The sequence below is a fragment of the Semicossyphus pulcher genome, unplaced genomic scaffold (genome assembly GCF_022749685.1).
Source record: "Semicossyphus pulcher isolate SPU_LCO1_2020_fin unplaced genomic scaffold, fSemPul1.0.p SCAF_9, whole genome shotgun sequence".
Lineage (NCBI taxonomy): Eukaryota > Metazoa > Chordata > Actinopteri > Labriformes > Labridae > Semicossyphus > Semicossyphus pulcher.
In genome coordinates, this window is record NW_027211770.1 from 22,399,572 (window position 1) to 22,426,455 (window position 26,884).

Below are 26,884 nucleotides of genomic sequence, written 5' to 3' on the forward strand. Positions count from 1 at the left end.
TGTGAGAGGCGGTGCGTAAACAGAGTGGGTGAAGATGGCGTCGAGCAAGAAGAGTAGTGGGAATAGCAGGTTTGAGAAAAGTGTGAATGGAAGACGCTCGTCTAAACACAAAGAGGGTCCAGTGGGTGAGTTTTACTCTGTGTTGTGCTGACCTCGTCACAGCCCCCCCTGTCGCTTTTTACTTTACTGTCGTCCCCTTTCTGACGCTCCTGAGCTGTCACCTCCCGTTAGCGTCCGTTAGCAGTAACGTTAGCTCTCCTCGGGTAGCCGAAATGAACAGCTCGGATTTAAGCCGCTGGTTCCGTCTCAGCTGCTCAGATCCCGTGATTGTTGTGTGACATCAAAACGAGGATGAACTGAGGAAATCTATGCGACTGAAAACCTGTTCGACCTGCTTCGCTGGTATGCTTATAGTTAGGAGCACCATCGCTACTGTAACGTTATGTGAACCGTTAGTTAAAGCAGATATAGTGTTGTCATCGCTGTAGACGTTGCCCTATAATACATGACTCCATGATGCATTTATATTCACCTTTTTACGTCCTCTGTCCCTTGTCTTAGCCGCTGACACGGACTGGACACACCTGAACAGGTACTCCAAACTTAAACAAAAGGGGAAGGGAGAAGATGTAGTGTGACTACATTGACCTCACATCCTGGGTGTTATACTTGGATGTACTGTGCTTAGATCGATTAAGCGAACTGGTAAATCAGGTCCGTCTGTGGGACATGAGAGCAGGCTGACACATGATGACGAACAGGCAGACTGTGAAAAAAGGAATCAGCCTTAAAAGGATGCTGCCTGAAGGCACTCTGGATCTGCTGTTAATATGACTAAACAAACCCCCTCTGTTCCTCCATTCTGCTGTTAAATAGGCCACTGTCTTACTACTTTCAAACAGCTTCCTTAGCTTTGCAGAAACCCAACAAAATGTCATACATTGTCTGTCCTTACTACAATATTAAAACATGACCACTTGCTTTTTTATGAATGGTGTGTTTGTAATAGACTTGGACTTGTGTAATGAGATTACAAGAGTTTTAATGTAATCCTAATCTTGCGTGAGGTTGCTAACATGCTCAGTTTTTATCAGACCTGAAGATCAGATTTGTAACTTTCTATTTCATCTAAGGTGGTACATTAAAAAACTAAAGGGAAGCTTTGTGTGTCCGCATTTGGAGGGGATGTGGAGGCTCATTGTTGCTAGTTTCCTGTTGTTCAGTTTGGCCTTGTGTGTATGAAGGTGCTCTGTCTGGGAGAAGGGTCAAAGCCTTCCCAACAAAACACTACAGAACCCCTGCTGCTGGCGCTTCCTCTCACTGTGCACTGCACAAGTTTGCTATTTTTAAAGCCTGCTTCCTAAAGACATGGCATTTTGTCGAGTGTCAGATATCAGGCAACGTGTACAAAGACTTCCCAGGTGTATCTTGTAGAGGAAAATATATAAAAGTCTTGTTGACATTGGACAACAATAGAGTCTATAATGACTAGCATGGCTTTAATTTCAAGTCATAAATATGAACAAGCAGGTTTTTCTTGACAAAAAAACAACTGTTTGTTTGTCCCTCTTTGTACACAAGTTTTCTAACAGGAGTTAAAAAATACACAAGCCTGTCTTTTGCATTTTTACTTAACTATACAGTGGAAGTCATTTTTACCAGCAGACGTTGCAGCTTGATTTGTCATAGTAGAAAAAGCATGTGGGTTACTGATAGTAATTACAATGGCTTCATTCAGCACAGCAAGAACACCACTAAGACCACACACTAAACAATTCAGCCATCCTTAATTTTATTATTTTCACCTGTGCTTTTCTCTTTTGTGACATATTAAAAGTCACGAAATAAGCCTTTAAATGAATAGAGGAAGCAACATAAGCGACTGAAATTTTTACCCAAAAATAGCTAAAACAACACTTTGAACTACAGTTTTAAATTGTTAACGTTATGTGGGTGAAGGGTCATGTCTCACTTCCTTCAGTTATGAGATTGTCATCTGTGGAATCAGCAAGGGAGCCTAAACTGAAGTTTTCTATTTACGCACTTAGTCCATGTTCTGCATTTGTGGTCAAAGATTTCTCAACAGTTGGCAGATCGTCCACATTTCTACTACATGCACAAAAAGCAAATATATGTCAAACAGACTCTACTTTAACATAAGCACTATCAAAATGTAGTACTCAATGCAGGGGTAAGAAGTGATTGAATAGTGAAGCGATTTCTTCTGGTTCTTTGTTTACTATGGTCAGATCCACACTTTAATTTTTTATTACGACCGTTGGTCAGGCAAAATAGGTAATTAACCTCATTATTATGCTCTGATAACTAGGGCATTCATTATTTTCTAAATTTAACTGACATTTGTTTTTTCCTCATGTGGTTAGTGACCTTATTAAATATGGAACGAAAACCCCCAGATGCAATAAAAGCTACAATTGAAATATTGATGTCATCTCAAAATCTCAAGCGTGTAGTCCTGCCAATGTCTTCTTGTACAGGATCCGCCAGTTAGGTTAAAGGTCACAGGGAGTTGCAAGCTGAACAGCCAATAGCAAAGTAGCTCCGTTGTCACAGGGAGAAAGTTAACTGGGCTGAAGTTGTCTGTAGCTTCCCAATGCTTTTAAAAACAGAAGAGGAGGGACGAGCAGAGAGGAAAGAAAAGGACAACTCACTGCCTCTGGCTGGAATTGGTTATGACCGGCTGACAGAGGAAGAGGCTCATCAGAGGGACGAGTGACAACAAAACCAGTCGGGGAAACCTTGTGTCTTCCCTCTCTGCCACCTCTTCCTCCCTATCTCTCATTCTCTCTTTCTTCCCCCCATGCTCACGTTGCTTTCGAGGAAGAGAGGAGACAGACAAGGACAAAGCCTTGAACTCAGAAGCTGGTAAACACTTTTCCTTTTTTTCATCTTCTAGCCTTCCAGTAGCTAGTCCCTCTACCTTAGCTTATATGCTATCTTTGAAGCAGGTTGTTTTCTACAAACACCCTGCAGGAGTCATTATATGTCTGAAATGTTGCTGCTGTTGGTTGTTGTACATGACTTATTAATGTCCATTGTCATTCATCTTTAATGTGGAGAGACCAGGTACAACTCAGTGGTTTCAGCGGGTTCACAATGACTCCAGTGTCAGTGACACACGCGGGGATGATGCAGGAACATGTTGCTCGGTATCGACAGAGGTTGCTTGTAGTGCATGTGTTCGCTGGAGAAACAAAAGGCATCAAACAAGTGGGAGAGTCATGTCTTCTCTTCCACCCATTGATTGTATATTGACAGCTGTCCTGGCGGGAGTGTAGTAGCACCTTTATTGTTAATCTGTTTGAGGCATTATCCTACATCAAACAAAGGTGAAGTCATCACTCCGAGTGAGCGCTCGATTAAGATTGCACTGCTTCATTTGCATTTCTATTTGCATATGATATACTCCCCACAGTAAGATAGGGCTGTAATATGCGTTGGCTTCATTATCATTAAGCAAGGTTTAGAGCAGCTTATGCTGATCCAGGGGTTCATAAAGTTCACGCATAGCTTACTCTGTCAACATAAGGCCTATCGGCTCGCCCAGCCGAGAGAGTTGTACCCCCCGCTCTAATTAAGCTATGTAATTTCAAGTTTGGCTGCTCGCCCAAACAGGTCGGACTGCTGTAGCTAGTCCTGCAGCGTGGCATTGTGTGACCGCTTGACCAAAGCAGCCATTGTGTCCCCTCAGGCCATACTGCTGATGGTGTTAATGCAGGCAGATGAAAGTGTATTTATAGACAGCCTTTGTGCGTGTCTCTAAGTGTTTCCAGATTTATGCTGACGTAACAAGCTGAGTTGTCGCACACTGAGTAACCGTTTCCTCACTTGTCAAATTCAGAACATTCACACGCCGTGAGTTTACCTCTGGTTCGTGGCCAAAACCCTGAGACGAAGCAACATTTCCAGAATTTTTATGTGTGTGTTTGACGTTGTCGAATTGATTTGACATGACATAATGAGTGCTGTAGGCTCCCGTCATTGATCTTGAATGATTAATGGTTTTATGGAGTGAGTTCATGGAAATCTCCACTGCACTGATGTTGTGCGCCGCCCTGATCCCTCTTCCTTTCCCACCCTTGAGACTCGAGTAAAGGAAGAATCCACCCAAAAATGAAATTCATTATCGTAATTGCAATATTTTCATAAACCTGTACAGCTTAACTTGGTTTCTTAGTCTCTTTTAAGATGAACTAAGAAATACAGAAAATGAAAGAGGTCATCCAAAAACTCTTCCAGAGACAGTTAAAAAGGAAACTTGAATGAACTGGGGGAACCTCTTTTATAGCTGAGAGCTGAATTCCATTGTAGGTCATTAGGACAGAAACTGTCCCTCTGTGAGCTCTGCCCTTTTTGTAAATGTTACTTGGCCTTCAATGTATCAAACCAACATCAGCGATCACAAATACAACATACAATATTTTTGTACACTATACAGTCTTACTTTCCTGTGTCCCAATTTTTTTTAGTGTGGAATAACCATTTGATGTCATGGGACGAGCTTTACTGTACGTCAGATAAAGTGTTCCTTTCATATGGTTAAAGCGATGTGAAATTAGGCCTCCAGCTGCCTTATTAAGCTTGCAGGAGTGGATAGAACATGATATTGTATTGGAAAACGCTGTCCCCAGTCCAGTGCTGCTCCATGTAGCTCGCACATTTGGCTCTGCAGATTTGTTTTGGTTGAGTTTATACCCCCAAGGCCAAAGAAGGCCTCCTAAATTTATTAGTGACAGTAATTTGGGGCTTTATGGTAACATCACAGCACACACATGTTGACCTGATTTTGTTGAATGTACAAGGAGACGACTTTTTAAGACATTTTTCTGAATGGATTTGTTGCTGGTGTGTTACACGTGTTCACATAAAGCATGTTTTACGGTTTCAAATGGAAGGAGCAGCTACACAGCACTCACAGTGATTGTGTACCCATTGTGTGAGGGATTATGTGTGTACCCATCCATTTTTAGCATAATCTAACAGTGCTCAAAGATTTTTGATGAAATTTCTGTGGCAGTATTTAATGATCCCTCGCTAAACTTTTATCTGTGGAAAAAATTGCCATACAATGTGGGTAAATGTTCCTATAGAGGGAAGAGCTCTGAGGCAAAGACAAGGCAGGAAAATAAGCAAAACAGTAAAGTTTTTTCATGCAAAGTGTTTGTGTGTGTGTGTATGTGTGTGTGTCATCCGGCTGATAAATGTCAGGGGGTTGTGATTCCCTCCCGCCAACTGAAATTGCCTCCCCATTACTCTTCCTGAATGGCAGCGAATAGCAGAATAATTGTGCGATAAGGCCTCCATTATTTCTTTGACCCTCAAAACAATATTTCATTCTGCAGAACCTGCTCACTTTTTTGCATGCACAGGCAACCTCTGCTCCACGAGATGTCACTTTGGGCAGCTGTTCTGTTTTTAGTTTTTTTTTTTTCAAGATTATTTTTTGGGGCTTTTTGCCTTTAATTGATAGGACAGCTGAAGATAGACAGGAAATGTAAGGAGGAGAGAGTGGGGGACGACATGCACCAAATGATCGGCAGACCGGGAGTCGAACCTGCGATCAGTGCAACAAGGACTGTAGCCTCTGTATATGGGGTGCCTGCTCTACCAACCGAGCTAAACCAGTGCCCTCTGTTTCTAGTTTTTAAGCTGTGTTGAACCAGCCGTGTTTTAAGTTCTTGTGTAGAAATTCATCTGATGTCATTTAGGATGTTTGTTAGAGTTACATGATTGAACAAAAGTTTCTTTCTTTAAGAGAATTTTAAACTGATCATTATCTACTGTCTGTCCATGACCGCTAGATGCACAGTACGAAGTCATTAAGTCACAAGGATTTTATATATATTTTCTATATAGAAAATGATAAAATTAATGTATATTTACCAAAATATATAAAAAAACACTTTCTGTTAATTTTTTGTTTTTTGTTTTTTTTTAAATATATGTTTATTTTACATAAAAATAAATGTGTCTATTTTCTCCTGAATATATAAATATATATTTTTTTTATGTATGCATTTTATTTGTTACATTTTTTTATAATGTCAGTGTCTAATACGTAGGTGGGAAGACCCACCAGAGCCAGTTGATTGACAGCTATGGCATTCAAGAAATTGCTGAAGCAATAACGAAAAAAATGATATAAAAATGAGTACAAAAAAATATAATAAAAAATTAGAAAAAAAGACCTACATGCATAAAATAGAAAGGTATATTTTTCGCTATAAATAAATATAGAATATAAATAAATGAAGACATAAATGTGAAAATATATTCTTTTATATTTTGTGAGTTGACTTTATATTTCAATTTATTCTATCATCTTTTTCCTGCCCCTTCTCCCCCCTCACATTACTTCTCTCTCCTCTGTTGGGGTAGCACAGCTGTTTCCGTTTTCTCTCCTTTAGTTTTGTCTCTGCGTGTTCACCCTCGCTTCTCCCGTGTCCTCTGTCTCTCAGCATGCCAGTCACCCTATACAGTAAGTACCAGCTGGTTCCCTGACTCTGTGTTGTGGAAACACAGGTCTCAGGTGGCAGACGAGCGCAGTCCGACAGCAGGGAACCATCAGGGACATAGCACTGGATCTTTGTTATGCTGCATTAGGGCAGGGATATGGGCACACTTGATAAACACACACAGCTGTATACCTCCCTTTGGGACTCTTATGTGAGTGTGTTTATGTTTTTTTGTCAGTGTATGACTAATCTGGGTTTGTTCCCAGCAGCATGACGTTAGCAAAGGGCCTCTGCCGTCTCCTCCTGCTCCGTGCATGTCTGCCTAGATCTCTGCGGATTTCGGCTGCTTAGCTCGGATTTACATCATTTAATTTCAAGGCTTGCTTAACACGTTTCAATCAATGAGCCTCTATTCGCCTGACTATGCCGGATTAGTTAATAGGAGTAAGAGAACATTTTGTAGGATATATCCAATGATATCCCACCTGGGCTGGTACAGTGTCTACATGCTGATAAAGAGTGTGGCTGTGGTGCAGAATAGGGATCAGGGTGCTCCTTTTTTATTCTGCCAAGACAAGATACAAGCTAAGAGTCAGGTTCAAGTTTGAAAAGGTGCACGAATAGAAATACAATTAATTCAACACCACAAATACAGCATGAATTGGGATCGGAAAGGTGGCGTGATTAGTTAAAGATCAGTGGGGTTTTAAGGGGTACAAGTCGCCTATCCTTAGCCTCATGAAAAGAGAAATCCCCCTCTAGAATACATAATCAGTTTAATATTTATTAGAAATATAATGCAAATCCACCTTTTTTTTCCCACATGATGTCTAATACATTGTCTCTCTGCTCCTAGTGATGGACACCAAGGCGGTGTTTGCGGCCCTGTACAGCGTGTGCGAAGAGAATGCCACTTTCTTCTCAGGAGGAGCCAAAGGGTCGCAGGGCGAGGCGGCGCGGCGGCTGGTGGATACTATGAAGCTGATCCAGGAACACGCGCGCAGTCTGGAGCCCGTTGTCTCCGGCTTTGCCGCAGTTTACCATCATTTTGACTTTGACCCGCACATACCTGCCAACGGCTATCGCTCACTGGTCAAGGTAGGCTGTGGGGTGTTTTGAAGTCTTTCTGTGTGTATAAAAAAAGTATTGGATTCGTGTCTGTGTTCTCGTATCAGCCTGGTGCAGCTTTGAGAATAATAAGCCCCCATACCGCAGCACGTTATCAATATTCTCTCCACACTGTGAGAAACTGCTCACCAGCCCCTCTGTGCCTTGATATTGCTTTGTTTCAAGGTCAGTCCATTTGTTTTACAGATTGATTTTATGTTGCAAATCAGGTTAGATAAATTCCTCCAGCTGCAGAATATCTACCCAAACTGTACTCACTGTACTTTATCTTCTACAGTTATTGATGAAACATCATGACCTTCAGTGGCTACAGCCCACCACAACCGAATGAGTCAAACACAGCAGCAAATGAATGCTGCTCTGTTTTCTAGCCTCCCGATTTCAACATTTATAATCCTTCTCATCCCCGCAGTGCAACTTTGACTAATCTGTAACACTGTGTTGAAGCAGCGAGCATTTCACATGCTTGCTTTCTGGCATACTATCATACAGCTTTTTTTTTTTACCCTCATCAAGCTTAATACCTTAATCTTTATTACAATTTAAGCAGCCCCAGAACACATGGCCTTAACTTAATTGAACAATTAATGTAACACAATTTGCTATGTTAATGCAAATTGCCACTTTGTGTATCCATTTCAAGAAGTAACCTAGCATTCATTATCTCAAGAATACTTTTCATACAAATTATGACCCAATAACATAACTTAAAGTAATAATCTCAAAGATTTTAGGTCACTATCTATCGCTGAATGCATATGGTTTCAACACAATGGTGACTGAGCCTGTGGCCCACTGATGAAAGTCTTTGCATTTGTAGTACATAATAGAATTAAGGACTAGATGCCTGTGGCGACATTCACGGAAAAAATCACAAGCGGCGCCCAGTTAGTGACACGTTTTCCATCACTCAGCAGTGGTTGGTCTGCCAGAGAGGGTAGGCGGAGCTAAGCGGCTGCTTGTCCGGTCTCTGCAAGTGCTGCGAGTAAACAGTAATCTACTATGGCTGAACAAACAAAGAAAAGATCGATGACTACAGATACAACTTCAAAAATAAGTGAAAATCCAAAGAAAAAGAAACAAATTTGACACTCAGATGAAGGCAAACAGTCTAAAAAGGAAAGCAGCCGTCAGCGGGGGAAATCAAGAGGTACAATCGGAGCCAACCGTGGACGTCTGGTCAGATTGGGAAGTGTGCTCCCACAATTATCGATTATTCAATCAATTATTATATTATTGCCATTAGGGGGCGCCCGAGAGAACGACACTGAAATCTTCAAGAATGTCAATTTAACTAATTTGCTGTTGATCAAATTCAGCTGACCTTGTGTTGCATCAGAGGTATCAGACTCCACAGTTTCCTTATTCCTTACATTCTCTTTATGCATCCTTCATACAGTTGGTCCGCTGCTGCCTTCTCCACATCATCCAGAAGGGTCGCTACATCACCGCAAACCGCCGCAGCATCTTCTTCCGAGCGACACACAATGCGGGCGAGATGGAGGCCTACTGCAACGCCCTGTGCCAGCTGCGTGCCCTGCTCTACCTGGCTCAGCGCATGCTACATGACAACAGCCATGGCAACCTCTTTTTCCAAGATGAAAGCGGCCTCAGCGAGAGCTTTGTCCGAGAATACTCCTCCATGCACAAAGGGTGCTTCTATGGCCGTTGCCTTGGCTTCCAGGTGAGATGAGTGGGTTAGAAGCAGCAGTACAATCGTGCTTTATGGTCCAGAACTGGGATTTTAGATGAAGCAAACGGAATCATCCAACAAGCAGCTGAATGTAGCCTTAACTGCTCTTTTTTAAAGGTACTCTTTGATATTTCTGTCCATATAACATCACAATTATTGATAACTTTGACAGAGAAGTCGCTGTTGATGTTAAAGACAGAAAACAACAAGGGGCTAGTTTGTCACCGGGTGCATATTTACTCCCCCTCCTTTAAACCTGAGCCTACAAGGAGAGATCCTTCATAGAGAAAGAGTGTGTTAAGAAGTGTAATAAGTAAAGGCCAGGAAAGGAATACAGACACCCCTGCTGCTCAGACCTGCAGCTAAAATGAAGTGAGTAAAGGATTTGATCATACAGCCATAGTCTCTGTTCTCAGTTGAGCTTAACGAGAGAGGCTGAAACCTCAGTGGACCGAGGTCAAAATCAAACTAAAGGGAAAAAATGATGAAACCTCCCTCGTTCTCTCGCCATCAATTTATAATGTCTAGGACTCCTCTGATACTCTGATATCCCATCATCTGTTTCACTTGCTCTCCTTGAATGATTACAGTTCTTATTGCAGTTTCTTTCTTAATTTTACCGTGGCTATAAGATATCATTTGCAATAAGTCTTTCTGTTTTTTTTTTTATAAGCCTTTCTGTTTTTTTGTCCAACCCTCCCTCCAGTTTACTCCAGCCATTCGGCCCTGTCTCCAGACCATCGCTATCGGGCTTGTGGCCTTTGGAGAAAACTACAGACGGCATCAGTCAGGAATAGGTCAGCATCATTCAGTCTGCAGCTGTACCCTCTCATCATCCAGCCACTCAATTCTCATTCATAGACCGTTCCCATCCCCACGCCTCTTCTACATTGCTCCTTGGCCCCTCGCTGTGTACCTTTTGATGTTGTGTGTTTAGATTTCGAGATGCTCTTTCATCCCTCGGATTCTCGGGGGCTAGCTGCGATGCTTCTTCTATATTTCAGAATGTTTTGAACATGCACACGGCCATGTACGGAGGCAGAGATGGAAGAACACGCACCATTATGTACACATTTTCATTGTGCACGCACGCACAGACACGCGTAAATATTTGAAATTGAGAAGAAATGATTTGACTTTTACGGTTTCTTGTGCTCTGTGCTGCACCACAGTGGAGGCAGTCGGTATTGCACCGTATGGTGAGTGTACTGGAACCCTCTCTTCCCTTCATTATAGTCCTCTGTAGTGATACAGGGCTATAAGACTATATAAGAAGTTGTTTCTATCTTGTAGCTTCTATAATGTGTAATGGCTCTGCTCACAGCACTGTTAGCCGCATTAGCGCTCCTGTGTTTGTGTGTGAGGTAGAGTCATGTTACCTGAGAGTCTGAAGTGTGTACCCTTTTCTTTACTGCACATCCCCGACTCATTGCAGAGCATTCAAAGCAGGGTAGAATTAGAGTTTAGTACCATGAAATGAATCTGTTTTGTACACCTGATACCTCTGTAAGGGAATAAGATTACAGTGCTGAGAGAACATCAAAGCCAATTCACTCTGTTGTGTTGACACCTGGTGTTACTTATGGCCTTCTCTCTGATGTTTGCCATGTTTTAGCATCTATATCCCTCCTGATCCTCTTCTTTTCTCCCCTCCATCTTTTCACCTTTTGCATTCTCAGTGAGTTTATGTCTTCTGATGTTTCATGTGCAAGTTTCCAGTCGTCTTTTGCTGCTATTTTAATGTTCCCTACTGTTTTATCTCTTTGTTTAACCACCCGTTTTATTCCCATGATATTGAATTCTTTTTCTCTCCCCCTCCAACCAAACACATCCTCCTTCCCCTTCCCATCCTTTCTATTTCTAACCCTATTTCATATCTTGCATCACACTGTCTCTGGTGTCCCCAACCCTTTATTATACCCGCCTCATCGTGTCGTCCTTCCTCCCTCTTCCAGGTGTAGCAGCCAGCTCTTTCTTTACCTCAGGGAAGTACGCCATCGACCCCGAGTTAAGAGGGGCAGAATTTGAACGCATCACCCAGAACCTGGACGTCCATTTCTGGAAGACCTTCTGGAACATCACTGAGACAGAAGTCCTGTCGGTGAGTAGACTGTTAATGCGTCTTGTTGAACACAAAGACAAACCCGCTCGTTATCTTTATGTGATGTGTAATCTACGAATGTCACCACTGATCCAGGCTCACAGATAAGAGCACTGCCCTGTTTTTAATTTCAGCACTGTATCAGGGATATTTTACTTTCCTCTGGTAAAAGTACATTTCTGTCATTATGCATTTTGGACCTTCCGGCTGTTCGCTATAATAGAGTGGAATTCAATTTATTAAATGGGGTTCATGATTTATTCATCTGGTTTCTCTTTCCCTCCAGTGACCTGCCTCGCTCTCTAACTCGCTCTCTTTCTCTTTTTCTCCCTGCCTCCCCGTCTCGATTCATTCTCTCCGTGTCAATCTCTTCCTCTCCTCTTCTCCATTATCTCTCTCTCCCTCCAGAGTCTTGCCAGCATGACATCCACTCCAGTTAAGGTGAACCGGGCTCTTTCTGTGCCCCCCGTGCACTTTGACCTTCCCTTGGCGGCCAATCACACAGCATCTGTAACTATAGCTCCACCGTCTGCGCACATCGGCACCGCTCCCGTTCAGATGAGGCTCATCTCTTATGACTTACGTGAAGGACAGGTACTGGAATCATTATTCTGTTCACAGTTTAGTGGAAAGTGGAATAATACAGCTTCATAATCTCATATTTCAAGCAGAACTAGACTAGCTTTGTGGTTGCCTTGTACTCTGTCTCGGTGTTTGTTGTGGGACCTTGTTTATTAGTTTTCCTCAGGTGTCCCTTTTTTAGCCACCTTGCATATTCCAGTCCTACAAGATCTTAAAATATTCCAACAATGTGTGAGAGCGTATCTGCTGCTGCTCACCTAATCCTGGTTATTATCTCTCTCCCTCTCTCGATTTCTCTGTCTTAAGGTATCACTCTCACTTTTTCTGCTCTCCCTCCCTGCCCAAGTTCTCTCAAGAGACTCCCTCTCTCCTCCCGAACTTGTTCTCCTCCTTACTTTGCAGCCTGGCACTTAACCAGGTGCCATCAACAAACACTTCCAGCCATTGATCACGCTCCAGCAAAACAAAAGTGTCCTTTTTACTGTTCCAAAATACAAGGCTGCACCAGTGGAAGCCCTCCCCCTCAGACACGGCTCCCCTCCCTCCTTGTTTCTGTTAATGAATGGGAATTAGTGTGCGTTCATGCAGGCGCAGGAAAGGCTGGCAGCAAGCTGCTGCAGAACAGCTAGTTAATCCCTCTCTCAAAGGAGCACTGTTGCTAACACTAGCAATAAAATATTTTAACAAAGAAAACAAGGCTTTGTTTGCAATGCACACAGTCTGTGGACAGCTATCGGAATGATGCAAACATCAGAGTCTGCCGTTATGTGATGTTTTTAAGCTGTGTATCTATTCTCCACTCTTCTGTCTCTCTTAACAGGACAGTGAGACTCTGCTATCGCTCTCCCGCTCCGAGGGGGGCTCCATCTCTCTGTCGCTGGGGATGAAGACCAAACGCCTCCCTCCTTCCCCCTGCCTCCTGATCCACTTCCACGGGGGAGGCTTTGTGGCCCAGACCTCCAAGTCCCATGAGGTAAGATCAGACCGGACTTTTACTTTGTCCTCATAAGAGAAGCAACATATTTAGTTTGTGATATTTATAATGAAACAGTCACATCACACCTTTTTCAGGATTGCGCCGGTATGGCCACAGTGGTCATTCAGCTGAGTTCACCTTCCCAAACCTTCAGTTTTCAACTTCTAACTGTGTTGTTTTAAGTACTTGTAATGGAAAACTGTGGATAATTATAGCGCTGACAAGACACTAATTGAAAAAGAGGGGTAACCAGTCTCTTCCTGTGTCAGTCGTGTGGCACGTTACGCCTCTTATTTTGTGATTAATCCCTGAAAACTTAAAAGAGCCAATTCGCCCTCACTCCACGCCTTCTTCACGAGTAAGGTGCATACAAAACTCACTCTTTTTCTCACAGGGAGAGATGGTGTGTTTGTCATGCTCTGCCCCTGAGTCAATAGGGTCGTGATGGCTCCACCACATGCTGTGAATGAGATGAGCATCCATACGTAGTTTATCAGAGTTATCACGAGCGTGGGGAGGAGACAGACGTTCGGAGAGGAGCAGATATGACACAGATATGTGTTTTGATGCTCTGTACCTGAATTAATAACGTCGCGATCTGTCCATATTTCTGCGCACTATTAAAGTATAATCTTTGTCTGTCTCGTCCGTATGCCGTTTAGTTCATATACTTCACTGATAAACACAGAGCTGTAGAAGAGCACAAGGCTTCATGATCAAAGAACGTTTCATATCACGTCATGGGATGGGAAGCCAGGGTTGCCAGGTCTGCGGTTTTCCGGCTGAATTGGGCTACTTTTGAAGTGTTGCTGCAGGCGCAAGTTCCAGTGCGGTTGCACACTTCCCACAGCCCATGCAACGATTCTGACTCCGTGTATGTTTGGACTGTCACAGACACCTATTGGGTTTCGCGGCCTGGTACTAAATGACCCCAGGCCGGGTACCGGTCCGCGGCCCGGGGGTTGGGAAGCATCTTAATGCGAACTCATATTCTAACACGGTTTGTGCCCCTGCCTGATCATCAGTGGCTCTGTGTGGTCTTAATGTGGCATCAGGCTACTTACAGCTCCTGCAAGACGGGCCTCTGTGAAATCACCAAGGACGTGGGCATCCTTGATCTGCAGCTGCGTAGCAACCAGCCCATGAGAAGGAGCAATCAGAGACGGGGGTGAACAGGGCTGTCATGTTGAATTAACAGAGAACTGTACAACCCTGCAGAGAAAGATTACGGCGGGCACTAATGGAAGACTTGTCAGACTATCCTTCTTTCTTCTTCTTCTGGGCACTCCTTTTTTTTAGTACATCCTCCCTCTCAATCTTTGTAAAATCTCACCAAATCCTTTTTGTTCACTTAGTGTCCTTCAGTGGCGGGAGCCTTTGGGTGCCCTCAGTGCCCAATGATGCTGAGATCACTGGAATGGATGTACTGGCATCTGTGCATTAGGCAACTTGGACACGGACCACACACACCCACCCACACAGTGTTTGGCCAGTGGAGCTTTAGGCTCGCAGATTAACTGCTCTGCCTGTCTGAGAATGAGTGGGACTGCAGCTCCCATTTATTCCTGCTGTGAGAACAGATCTGGGACTCCCTGAATCGGTGTGTGAGGCTCTGTCTTTGTGAATAGGATGTGCGTGCACAAGAAGAGTTGTGTAAAATTAACTAGCCTTGTTTCAAGCCCAACAAACGCACCATAGCTCTCCTCTGCCTGATAGGCCATCCGTTGTGAGTCTATCGCTCCTTTAATGCAACCACTTAATGACGCCTGGCAACAATGGCTGTCTTCACCACGCAGTTGTACACACTCGCACCTTAAGAGTACCGTTGCTGAGTCACACACCCACACTGACCTGAGCAGTTCTTGAGCTGCTTGCACACTCACTTGTCAGCGGTCTCACTCTGAGATTTACTGTGACAGGTAGGGCCATAAGACGGCACAGCCGACTGCTGGAGCTGCTACTTTGATTTTTTTTGTTTTTTTTCCCCCCCTACTGACTCACCGGTCGGTGAGCCGTCATACGAGCATGTACAGACACTGTGCTTTTCCTGGCACTGTGATTGGAGGGCTGGCAGTGGAAGCGACAGCCTGTCATAGCTCGTCAGAAACCTGTTGTGAGAAGATAAAGACAGAGAAGAAAAGGATGAATGCTTTGTGGGAGGATTTCTTTTTTTCCTTTCATGACAAGTTTTGATGCCTTTCTCAGATTTCAAGGTCACTGCATTGGAGTGTGAAATAAAGTATTTACCACAGGCTGGCAGCAGAATAGTAAACACTTAACCTGAGTGTGACAAGAAGGAAACACTCAGCATTCTGACAGTGAGTTTTGCTTCGGGAGACGATCCCTGTAAATCCACAATCACCCCATCCCCTTGTCTTTGTCTCTTCGTACACATCATGTGGCGGCCACCTTTCTTGTTATTGCCGCATGAGAAGAAAGGAAATGGAGGTGACTGCGAGGGCAACGCTCATTCTCTCTTTGTCTAGACAGTAATCCAGAAAGCAGACAGATGACATCAGAGGGACACATAATTTTCAAAATATTTTATCCTTGCTTCTTAATGTTCGCCCCCGCGCGTCTCTCACCCACCACATCTCTTTGTCTCTGCGTCTCACTGCCTCTGTGTTTTATTGTGGCTGTTGTTGGTCTCATAAATTTAACAGCGAATAATATATTCAGTGTTTTTCCCCATCCGATATTCAACCCTCTGTATCGTTGCCTTTTGTCTTGTGCAGCCTTATCTGAAGAGCTGGTCCCAGGACCTCGGCGTCCCCATCCTGTCTGTGGACTACTCCTTGGCCCCCGAGGCCCCCTTCCCAAGGGCTCTGGAGGAGTGTTTCTACGCCTACTGCTGGGCTCTGAGAAACCACCATCTTCTAGGTACACACGCATCACACAGAGTGCTGGCTGTTTTATGTCCTCTGTGCATTTTCTGTTTGAGTTTTAAAGTAATGGAAAAGCATGTGCAGTTGAAATGATACATTAGGCAGGTAAAAGAAAGTGGTTTATTAGAATTAATGGCCTTCTGTAAGTCCTCACTTACGTTCCCCGTGCCTCTCAAGGGAATTCATTCATCACTTTGAAAGTAATCATGCTGCGGCACAATGTCTGTAGCCCTTGTTCTGTATCATCCCACAAATTGTGACGCGCAATTTAAAGGCAGAAAACGGAAGACATCCTGACTGCTGGGGGGACATCCGACCGCTGAAGAACACCGTGTCAAATTAACGGGGATCGCAGTGCATTATGTTCCTGCTGTAGTACAAAGAGACAATATCACGGCCATGAGGGAGACACTCTCTCTGCAGCCGCATATTCAGCAGAGCTACTTTGAAGACACAATATACTGTCACTTGATGTGTGTCGCATTGTTTTTCTGCACTTCAGTGGATTTCTCAAAGTTACAGCACAAGAAGAGTTTTTGATCTTTATTTTGTGTTCCCCTATTTTTATGTTCCCCCATGGAGTTATGATTGCTGTCATTTCCTCTTCTCTTGCATCCTTTCATCTCTGTCCTATTTTTATCTCTGCAGGCTGGACCGGAGAGAAAGTTTGTCTGGCCGGTGACAGTGCGGGAGGCAACCTGTGTGTGACGACGACGATGCGCGCTGCTGCCTTTGGCGTGCGGATGCCAGATGGCATCGTGGCAGCCTACCCAGCTATCCTGCTGACTGCCTACGCATCACCCTCTCGTCTGCTAACACTTATGGATCCCCTGCTGCCGCTTAGTGTGCTCTCTAGGTGTCTCAGCGCCTACGCAGGTAGGAGTTTGTGCGGGTGTGTGAGTGTGTTTTCAGGAAATCAAGCCAGGATTCTGTTTTGTCTGCTAAAGTTTAGATCTATTTACTCCATGTGCTTCAGTCTCTGCCATCTGCTCCACATCAATCATACTCTTAAAATCATAGTCTGAACTGTGGTCGAAGGTTAGCTTACAGTCATAATGCTGCTACTACTGCTACTACCACCGAAGGCTCCGGCGAGGGGGGGTTTAAGATCATCTCATCACTCCTCAAACTTCTGCATGTAAAAGAAATCTACGAGGACTGTTGAGGTCGGAGACTAGAGGCCAAACACAAGCTATGTTCTGCTGCTGCAATAAACATTACGGAAATGATCCCGACAAAGATCGCTCTTTTTTTTAAAGAGAAAGATGCTGTTTGTGTAACCAGAAACGGTGACATTTCTCAGGAAAGAAATGTAAATATGTTGGGTCTACTTACTCGATAGATTTACTCCTCCAGTTTACTTAGGACACATGAAAGAATGTCTGTAGCATAGCCCCGTTGATCAGAGGGGGGATCCTCCGACGTGGTTACACTGCGTTGTGTAGTGTCTGAGTTATCATCCCTGGACACCCCTGGCCATCGAATTCAAATGCGTCATCGTCATCGTCGAAACCGGGTAAATATTCAGCTTCTGAAATATGTTCCTGCTGGCAGTCCTCTACGTAAACAAATCCTCTCTCTGACTCTAACTCACGTTTCCACCGTCCTGTTCAGGTTACATTTCACCCTTCTCAGACTTCTGTTTCTGGTTACACAAAAAAGATCTTACTCTTTAAAAACAAATCTTTGTAGAGATCATTTCTGAAATGTTGGCAGAAACGTGGTGTAACATTCTGAGCCTGTCGGTGGCAAAAACAAGCACTTTTAGTGGACGTACTTTGATCAGGTCCCTGGATTATGTCGCAGCCATTGCGGCCGTATCTACTGGACCGTTTCTGTTCCTATGAGTCATTTCGACACACAAACAGTGCCCAGGTTTAAAAATACCGAACTTCTCCTTCAATTAGCAAAACTGAAATAGATTTTGTGTTGAATAATCAGTAAGTTACTTTTTGCAAGGTCTGTCTTTTAGTTTAAGGAAAGTTGCAATGATCATATCAGTCATAGTTATTAAACTATTATGCTTTAACCTTAGATCTCACTTGTCTTAATTTCACATGTAGCACATAGTGTGTATCGTATAAAAAAATCTTCTCTGAGAAACCTACTTACAAAAACTTTGTCTACACATTGTTAGAATATGGATAGTTTTTCATATCTTGTCATTAATGCATGTAAAAGCAGGAGAAACTATTTTGATACATTGTCTCAGATGAGGAGGAGGAGGAGGAGGAGGAGGAGGAGGAGGAGGAGGAGGAGGAGGAGGAGGAGGAGGAGGACGACTGCAGTAATTGGAAAAACTACCAAATTCTGACCAGAGGCATTCTCTGTCTCGCCTTTTGATAACTGAATTAAACTACTTATAATTTCCCATTCACTCCTCCTACAATCACTCTGTATTACTGTCTGTAATACAAATTGCTGCATAACAGTATTAAACCCACTTTGTCAGTGGTTGTCTTTGCTTTCCTATTTTTGCTATCTTCCCAGATATTACCCATCATGCTTATTGGAGAGTAACAAAAACCCTGCCATTCCTGTTGTGCGTCTATGTTTCCCTACTTACCCTCTCTCCGTGTGCCTCCTTCTCCAGGCAGCGAGCCGCAGACGGAGACGCAGATAGAGAAAGTGAGCACACTGAGCATGGTGAAAAGAGACACGACGCTGCTGCTAAGAGATTTCCGGCAGGGAGCCTCAAACTGGATTCACTCTCTGCTGGATTCAAAGAGAGCCCCAGCCTCCCCCGGCACAGCTGCAGAGGCGCCACCAGGAGCCACTGGTATGCCACCGACTGTGACTGTGTGCTTGTGGGTGTGTTTGTGCGAGCGTGTGCAGTCAGGTGGGAACAGGAGGCGAGATGTGGGTGGCATAAATGGGTTTTGCATGGCAGCTTTTGTTTTCAGAGTTTTCTATAGATGCAATCTGCTTGTCGCTTTGATCATATCTATAAGCTGAGAGTACAGGTAAGATCTCAGTGTGCGTAGGGGTGTGAGTGTGTGTGCACTGCCTACGTTTCAGTGTGGTGATTAAGTCAATTCATTTAAGTGTAACACGACAACATCAACGGCCCCAAAGATCATTTACAGCCCATATGGAGGAGGTTACAAACATGGATCCCCTTTATTCATCATTCAACTAACCAATTACGGCTTTATCCCACCCTGTTGCATAACACTCCTGTAGCTCCATTCATATCAATTCACCTCTTTGGAGCAGCAGGGCTTTGACAGTAATTGTTAATTGTCGCAACCGTAAATCTGGTGGCGAATCGTAATTTCCCTGGTGTCCCCTTAGCTAGGTGACACCCCCACAGCTGCATGCCCAAACTAATGACAATGTCATTGTAGGGTGTACATTATTAAAAGGCCATCATGGCACAGAGATGGTTCATTATTAAAGAGTTGAGAGATTGGTAGCGCTTTGTGAGGAGACCAGCCATGACGACTCTTACAGCTGTGTTTTGACGGCTCTGGGCGGGCGGATGATATCACCATGACAGCGCTATTTGAATTTCCTCCACCCACTTCTCCTCTCGTCTTCCAGATACACACCAATTTGCATTTTAGGCTTTTAACTGTTGGCTGTCAACCAGAGGACATATGATAAGTGGAATCTGTGGAATAAGGGAAAGTGCTTGTGTACTTCCCTTTTCCTATGTCCTCCAGCTGCTATTGAGCCCCAGTAAATTTAAGTGTCTTCTTTTTAATGCACCACATCCTGTAATTTGTGAAGCTAATGGTTATTTTTTAATGTACTTATTTTGTATTTAGACTTAACTTTTGCCAAATATCTCCTTCATCACTCTTATTTCCTCCTCTCCTAGACACTGTGAGGAAGAGCATCTCAGAAGTGTCCATCTCTTCTCCTCATGCGGACCCCCCCGTACCCTCAGAGTCCTCGGAGCTCCCCGCCAGGAAATTATCCGTCAAGAGCCAGACTTGCCAGGACTTGGGATCCCACAACAATTCCACTTCTCACAATTCACCGCTGCTCTCCGAGCGAGCCGTACGTCACGCTCGAACTTGTTTACATGAAGACTTGCATGCTTTCGCTTGATGTTCAGAAGGAGTTAGCGGTACTGAAGAGTTATGGGCTGTTGTGTGAAAGAACACAGAGCTGTCAGTGAGTGGTTGTTGTGGGAATTACATCCTGTGATGAGGAAAAAGTCAGATTTTTATGGGACCATGGCAGCATAGAGAAATCTCAACAGCTTCCTGTCAATGATCAGCTCATCTCTGCTATCATAAGGTGGTGTTAAAAAGATTTAGCATCCAGTTGCAGCCTTTCATTAAAAGTTATAGTATACTAGCGTGGAGAGTTTAGCCCTCTGTCATACAGTGCTGCACACCTCTCCGTGATGTGCATGTTTAATGTCCGTGAACTCAGCTAAGATTATGTCACCAGCGCCTCAAACAGATTTTGCTAAAAACTGCTGACTGAATATCAAAACTTGTGCGAGTGCTAGCAAGGTATTGCAGATTATCCTCGGATGTATTTTCACACAGACGGAGTGGATTAGTGGCTGGCTTGGGGAAAAATAGCAAGCAGAGGTGACGTAGGATTTTAAATATGCTTTTCCTCCTTGAAACGAGGATTGTTCAGCCAAGACTTTCAGGCACTGAGCCAAAGTATTTTGAGCATTTTCACAAGGACAGTGTTGTGTGTGTGTGTGTGTGTGTGTGCGTTTCTGATTAAGTTTACCTGTCAAATATTTCTTACTTCTTTTATCCTTGACCGTACCTTCTCCTCTGACCGCTCAGCGCTGACTTCTTTGTCATCTCTTCTTTATTGTAGCCTGAAGATGTGAACTTCTATCTCGCCAAGGATGCAGATCCCTGCATTTCAAGAGACCTCTCTTCAGTGGCCATACCGCCCCCTGCTGGAGAGGAGGGATCGGAGCTGGAGTACCCTAGGGAGTTCCCACTGGGGTTTGAGCCTCTCCGCTCAGCGCAGCTCTCGGAGATGAGGGTGGAGAGCTCTCCAGTGGTCAAGGATCCTTTCTGCTCTCCTCTGCTGGCTCCTGATAGCATGCTGAAGGGGCTTCCACCTGTACATTTAGTGGTAAGAAGAAGCAGCACTTGATATTCTGGCCGGCGTTATTAAAAAAGAATGATTGTAATCTTATTTTTTTGCCATAATAATTTTTGGTATTGTTTCTATTTTAAGGAGTATCATTATAAAAGAAACCAGACGGGTCTTTAACTTGAGCTTCAGTTTTCTCTCACACATTTTAAAGGTTGTTTTCTATTTGCTTTAAAGTAAAGATTATTAAAACCAGTAAAAATGCTGAATGCAGCACACCTTTTCTAAGCTTCTAGCCGTTTTGGCGCTAATGTTTGTCATGTCACGGATGTCATGTTACCCTTTCTGAGAACAATTTACTCATCTTGCCTCTGAGCCTCTCAATTCCACTTATTTTCTCTTTCACATAAGACATCCACTCTCTCTGGCAGTTCAAACCATGCTTTGCAGTGTGACATGGATATTTACTTCACCTGCAAGCACAAAATGCACACTAAAGCCACTAAAGCCCACTGGTCAAAAAACCTGCTAACACCAGGATTTTTTGTTTAGTGGGAAAGGTTACAATTTGCATTCAGACCCGGTCACATGACTCTGCAGTAGACCTGGGTAATTATCGCCTCTGCTACGATCGTCATTGATGGGAACACAAAACCTGTGTCGACACGCTAATCTCCGCCCTCTTTCCAGCGTGATGCTATGCTCCGTTGGTAACTTCTGCGACTCCTTGACATCTCAGCTACAAATTCCGCCCGTCTCCGTCCGAGCAGCGCTCGAACATCGTTCCAAATTTGTCAGCGCCGAGTTTGATAAACAAACTGAATGAGTAATAGATACAATAAAGACCTAACCACCGTAACATCTTCACTGTTTACTAACCCTGTCTCCTGCGTGTTTTTGGCGTCAGACGGTGACGCAGCAGAAACAAGACCGACAGGAGTATACTTCACTGGCAATAGGAAAAGAGACAATTGGCATTCATAAGCGGGTCTTCCCAGGTCTGAAAAACCTGCGTCAACGTGCTAATTTTGGTGGGAAACTTTGGCCATTTTCACTTTATATGGATGATCAACTTTATCCTCTTGATATCATTTTATTGCCTAGCCCTTATTGATATGATTGACAGAAAGCAGATAAATGCATATAGGTCAAAGGTTAATTACTCAACTGGAGTGTTGTATCAGGGAGTGCATTAAAGAGCCATTGAGTACTTACAACAGTCTACATGTGGTTGAGTCTATCATTCATATGCTTCTCATTAAACTCTAAACTAATAAGATTCATGTTGAAGCGTCAGGAGCAGGCCAGGATGAGGATCGTTTGTTAATGATGGTGAAGAGAGGTGAGGAGCAGAAAGGGGCCTTGTGGAGGTACAACAAGGCATCCTAATAATGTGAAGAGAGAGAGTACCAAGCACTGTAGACTGACTGCTTATATTGCTGTTTGAGAGTGAGGCAGAGTTTGACGAGGAGAAGGGGGAAGTTGGAGCCTGCTCTCTCCTGTGAGAAGGGTGTTAATATGAAAATGAGGAAATTGGTGCTGATTTTAAAGTGGCTCGGGTGAGTCAGCGAGATTGTAAAGAAAGCCGGGACAAAAGAGACCGGGACGCTTGGCTTCCTTTTCTTCATCCCTTAATTAAGATTCTTGACATGTCTGATGGGAATCCTAATTTGCTTTTCTCCTTTTTCCCCCTCTTTTTCTCCTCTCCTCTCAGGCTTGTGCTTTGGACCCCATGCTGGATGACTCCGTGATGTTTGCCAAGCGTTTGAGGAGCCTAGACCAGCCTGTCACTCTGTGCGTGGTGGACGACCTCCCCCACGGCTTCCTCAGCCTATCGCAGCTCTCCAGGGAGACGAGGGAGGCTGCCAACGTCTGCGTGGGGAGAATTCGCGCCGTCTTCACCCAGACGGACTTGCCCCCGGAGCCGCGCAAGCACCGCAAGCTGGAACGGACCGATAGGGGCGTGTCGGCCTCTTCTGGGGAAACCGATCCTCTCTTCGTCTGCCCCATAGAGGAAGTGGAGCTAACTGAGGAGAGAGGGGCTAAAATCGCTGATGGGGAGGGCTTAGTTGCAGTGGAAGTCCAGAATAACACTGACGCTGGTGGCATTGGGCTTTAAATAAGGTTAGATTTAAAAAAAAGACTGACTTCAGGTCACCCGAAGAACGAAGAGAGAGCAAATCAAAGTCAGACGAATTTAAGCAATGCAATGCTTAAAAAAACAGGGAGAGAAAGCAAGAGGGAGGGGAGTCTAGGTGATTGCCCTGTTGATGAGAGACGACTAAAAAGAGGAGCGAAACTTCCTCTGCTTTACATTTCTTGCCACTTGTCTTGTCTGCGCCATCATGCAGTGTTGCAATTCGAACAGACAAAACGAACACACCCACAGAAGACAGTCATTTTTCGAATGAAATGGTAATTTAGCAGCTACTTAGATCAAAGGCCTGCACTCACCCACACATGCGACACAGATGCTTAACAGAGAAGCCGTTAAGCGGCGGAGACTCGCGCACAAAGCTGCACATAGATTCTCGAGACGAGGTCTGAATGGGTGATTTATCCAGGCCAAGGCCGTCATTTAAAGTCCTAATCAGATAGCAGCAGGCACACTATATGCTCCTGTACACAGTCATCCTCATCAAAATGGCCACTTGTCCTTTAGGGAGCCTCTCTAATTTAGACTTAATAACTCCACATTGTGTTCTCAATTATGCCAGTTTGGAAGTCAATACAGCTTCCTTTGTGCATCGTAACTCTGTTGACTCGCTCCCAAATACAATTACAGGGCGAAAACACTACAGACTAAAAGGCTCCAAACTGGATTAATTGACTCGCTCGTTTCTGATCATTCACTTTTAAATCATATATATGCAGTAGTTACCTTTTTATTTACATCTTTTTTCTATTGCTGTATTATAATCCTTGAATCATTACAGGGCTGTCTGTTGATTTTAACACTATATTGTTTGTTTCGTGTAATCTTATGCTGTTTATTCCTTGTTTTTGAATGTGCTCAATATTTACCTCTGATTCTTTGGCACAGCTGCTCCGACATCCCTCAGATTCAAATCGTATCAAACTCTCAGTACTGCATACTGATAGTAAATGTAGAATATAACGCAGGTAGACAGTAACCTGTCTAGATGCTGCCTGGTGCTTCTTCTAGGGCTGTTATTACTAATGCAAAGACTGCATTTGATAGGTGGCGACAGTGAAACTGGGGTCCCATCGTTACAAGCCTTTTAAGATTATAGGTTTCTTTTAATGTTTTTATTTGTACCATTTCAAGACTGGAAACTCAAGACTGTCTTATGTCTAACAAGAGTAAGAGAGAGAGCCAGAGAGGCAGAAGCTATCAATACTCATTTTAAACTCCACTGCACTGATTTCCTCTCAGGTCGTCTCGCTTCCTCACCAGGCGTTATTGCTCACCACTTCTCTGCACAGTGTGCAGTGTGTCAGAAGTACCACTTCTCTTCAGGCGGGGTATCTCCTGCCTGAAAATCTGTTTCTCCAAATCAGAGGCTTTTACGTGAAGCTCCAGGACCCTCAGAAGGAGAGAGATTGTAAGAGTGTCGTGTAAAAGCCACTGAACTTATATTTGGACGCAGGTGGTCCAGTTTTTTTTGCTCCCCACTATCACATTAGAGTTGACTTTGTTTTCGATAAACGGGAGGGAACTCCTCTGAGCTAGCTGCCATCGAAGCACTTTGAGGTACACAAAAATGTCCTTCAGAGGGTCAGTCCCTCTATCAGGCCCAACTAAATATAGAAGCCAACAATGCTGGCACTGTCCTGCCCTTGCCTGGTAACAGGGTTGGGGTTGCCAGGTCTGTAGAGAGAGATGCTGTGTGATGAATTGGATTTAGCTGAAGCTGCGAGTGAAAAATCCTCCCTTCTGTAGACGAGCAGGATTTTAAGCAGCAAAGTCATGCTACAGGATTAGGCCATGCTCAGTTCTGTCAGCTCGGAGTACTTACCGCAATATTTTTAGTCAGATTGATGGAGAGAACCAGGACCGTGAAGAGAAAGAAAGTAATACACTCATCCTCTTGGAGATGCTGGGCTGAAGTTTGTACTTGCTTTACTAGTCGCTGTTTGTGCTCGCGCTGCACTTTTGCAGGAGTTGATTTGTCAGTCCTATGAGTGTATTTAAAGCTTGAGTTTCTACACATGCTTATTATTTTTTTCTCCGCGCCTGTGTGCGACTCAAGTGGAGCCTGCGTGTGCTCCTAAATGTGATCCCGCTAGTCTCTGTGTGAAACACGAGCTTGCACGACGTGAGTGCGTCCTCTTTGTTTGTGTCTTGTGTTTACATAAATACAGAAATGGCACTTTACACACGAGACACTAATAGTAGAATACTCATCTGTTGTTTAGAGCAACCTTTTTGATGTTATTGAGCCCATATGGGACGTTTTTTTTTGTATGTGATATTGAACGACTTCCTGTCATTGTCATCCGGCGCCCCATGAAGCCCAGCAGGGTTGATTGGTCATAATTACTTTGCTTTAAAGAATTATGTTAGCTAGTGTCAAATCCACCCACTTGCTGTTTATTGACCTCCGTATGCTTCTTGCCCTTGATGACCGCTCATGCATCGGCCCCACCTTAGTGCAGGTGATGGACCAGAGAGCCCATCTGGTGTTCTGAAGAGACTTGGGAGTCAGTGTTACATTATAGTCTTCCCTCATCCTTGCATTACTGTGCTTCCTTCCACCCATGCTTATATGCTGCCTGCAACTTAAAGCTGGGATGTTTCATTTAGTATTGTTTCAATGTACTGTTGCTGCTTCAAAGAGTGTCATTGTTGATGATCCAAAGACCCCGTTTATAACCGCACAATGCCCTTGTGGGTGCAAACAAGTTGTTTCAGTGTAATGCTGCTTTTGCATACCTCTGCAGTTTGATTCCTCGAAAGCTCACCTCACACGAGAGCTTCTTTGCCCTTGGCTGATTTTGTTGATGCGCAATGCAAAGAAGTGCAACGCTGCTACAAATATGAGCTAGCTGCTTCCACTATTTAGGTCTTAGGTAAAGCTATGCAATTAAACACCAGCATCACATTATTTTTCTTTGCACAGCGGTGGTTTCCTCAGTCAGAAATGTTTTTTTGTTGTGTATTTTACTCAAGGTTGGACTTCAGAATTCTCAAACCTGGAGACCTTTTTCTTTCGCTGCTGCATCAATGTGTTTGACAGACCTCGAACCACTCTTCAGAAATGTATCCTAATGAGAAATCCTCACTTGATCTGTTAGTTGGTTATTCTCAGTCTGTGGTCAAAATTTCAATAACCACCAAAGACTGCATCCAGATTTTCACTTCTTACCGTTAAGTGTTTGCTCTTAAAAGGTATCATTGAGAATGCAGGTGCTATATCGAGTGTCATAGCCTGTCTCCACAATATGCAAATCGCTCTGCACTGTAAAATGCAATGCTGACGTAAAATATATATTCGCCTTTTAAAAGAAACAAGCCATAGACTGGAAACAGCTGTTTTTAAGTTTACTTTTTTATTTTGAAAGATTTCATTTATTCAGAACACCATAAGTGCAAACATGTGAATAAAAAGAATGTATATTAAACATTGTAGATATTTTTACTCTCAGATTTGTTTATCAGATTGATTGCAAATTGGTTGATTTATATGACTGCATTTCTTTGCAGGTCTCATACTACAATGATGTGTAGGCTAGTTTCTTCCTTTGTTGATTTTTATCTAAATAAATATATTCTCCCATGAACCCGCTGTTGTGCTCAAGCTCATGAATTAACCTTTTCTTTGCATTTATCAAACTAAAGGTTAACTAAAAGCCACTGACAGTAAGAAATGGAGATTTTAATTTGATAGAGCAATCCAGATAGTCTCTCTGTCTGATGGCTTTTGATCTTTTGTTTTTTATGATATATGGTTGCATTTGTGAATACCAAAAACTCTTTATTAAACTTTGCCGGAATGTCGCTTCAGTCAGCACTCGGGTAAAGGTCAATTACAGAGTTGAACTTTTGTTAAACTTACT

The 26,884-nt window shown here is 43.6% G+C and overlaps 1 protein-coding gene across 3 annotated transcripts; it reads left to right on the plus strand.

Moving 5' to 3' along the window:
• Window positions 1-34: 34 nt before the first annotated feature.
• On the plus strand, window positions 35-26,608 carry lipeb (lipase, hormone-sensitive b). Of its 3 annotated transcripts, XM_069656117.1 has the most exons (14): window positions 35-125; window positions 2,848-2,886; window positions 7,333-7,574; window positions 9,004-9,288; window positions 10,004-10,094; window positions 11,253-11,398; window positions 11,807-11,992; window positions 12,801-12,953; window positions 15,692-15,836; window positions 16,490-16,717; window positions 18,435-18,620; window positions 19,665-19,846; window positions 20,636-20,902; window positions 22,578-26,608. In XM_069656117.1, exons 1-14 carry the CDS (start codon window positions 35-37, stop codon window positions 22,980-22,982), a joined length of 2,646 nt encoding a protein of 881 aa, XP_069512218.1. In that variant the 3' UTR covers window positions 22,983-26,608. The 3 variants fall into 3 exon arrangements, with proteins under 3 accessions (XP_069512218.1, XP_069512216.1, XP_069512217.1); XM_069656115.1 differs by lacking the exon at window positions 2,848-2,886; XM_069656116.1 differs by lacking the exon at window positions 35-125 and having other exon boundaries at window positions 2,851-2,886.
• The last annotated feature ends 276 nt before the right edge of the window (window positions 26,609-26,884 follow it).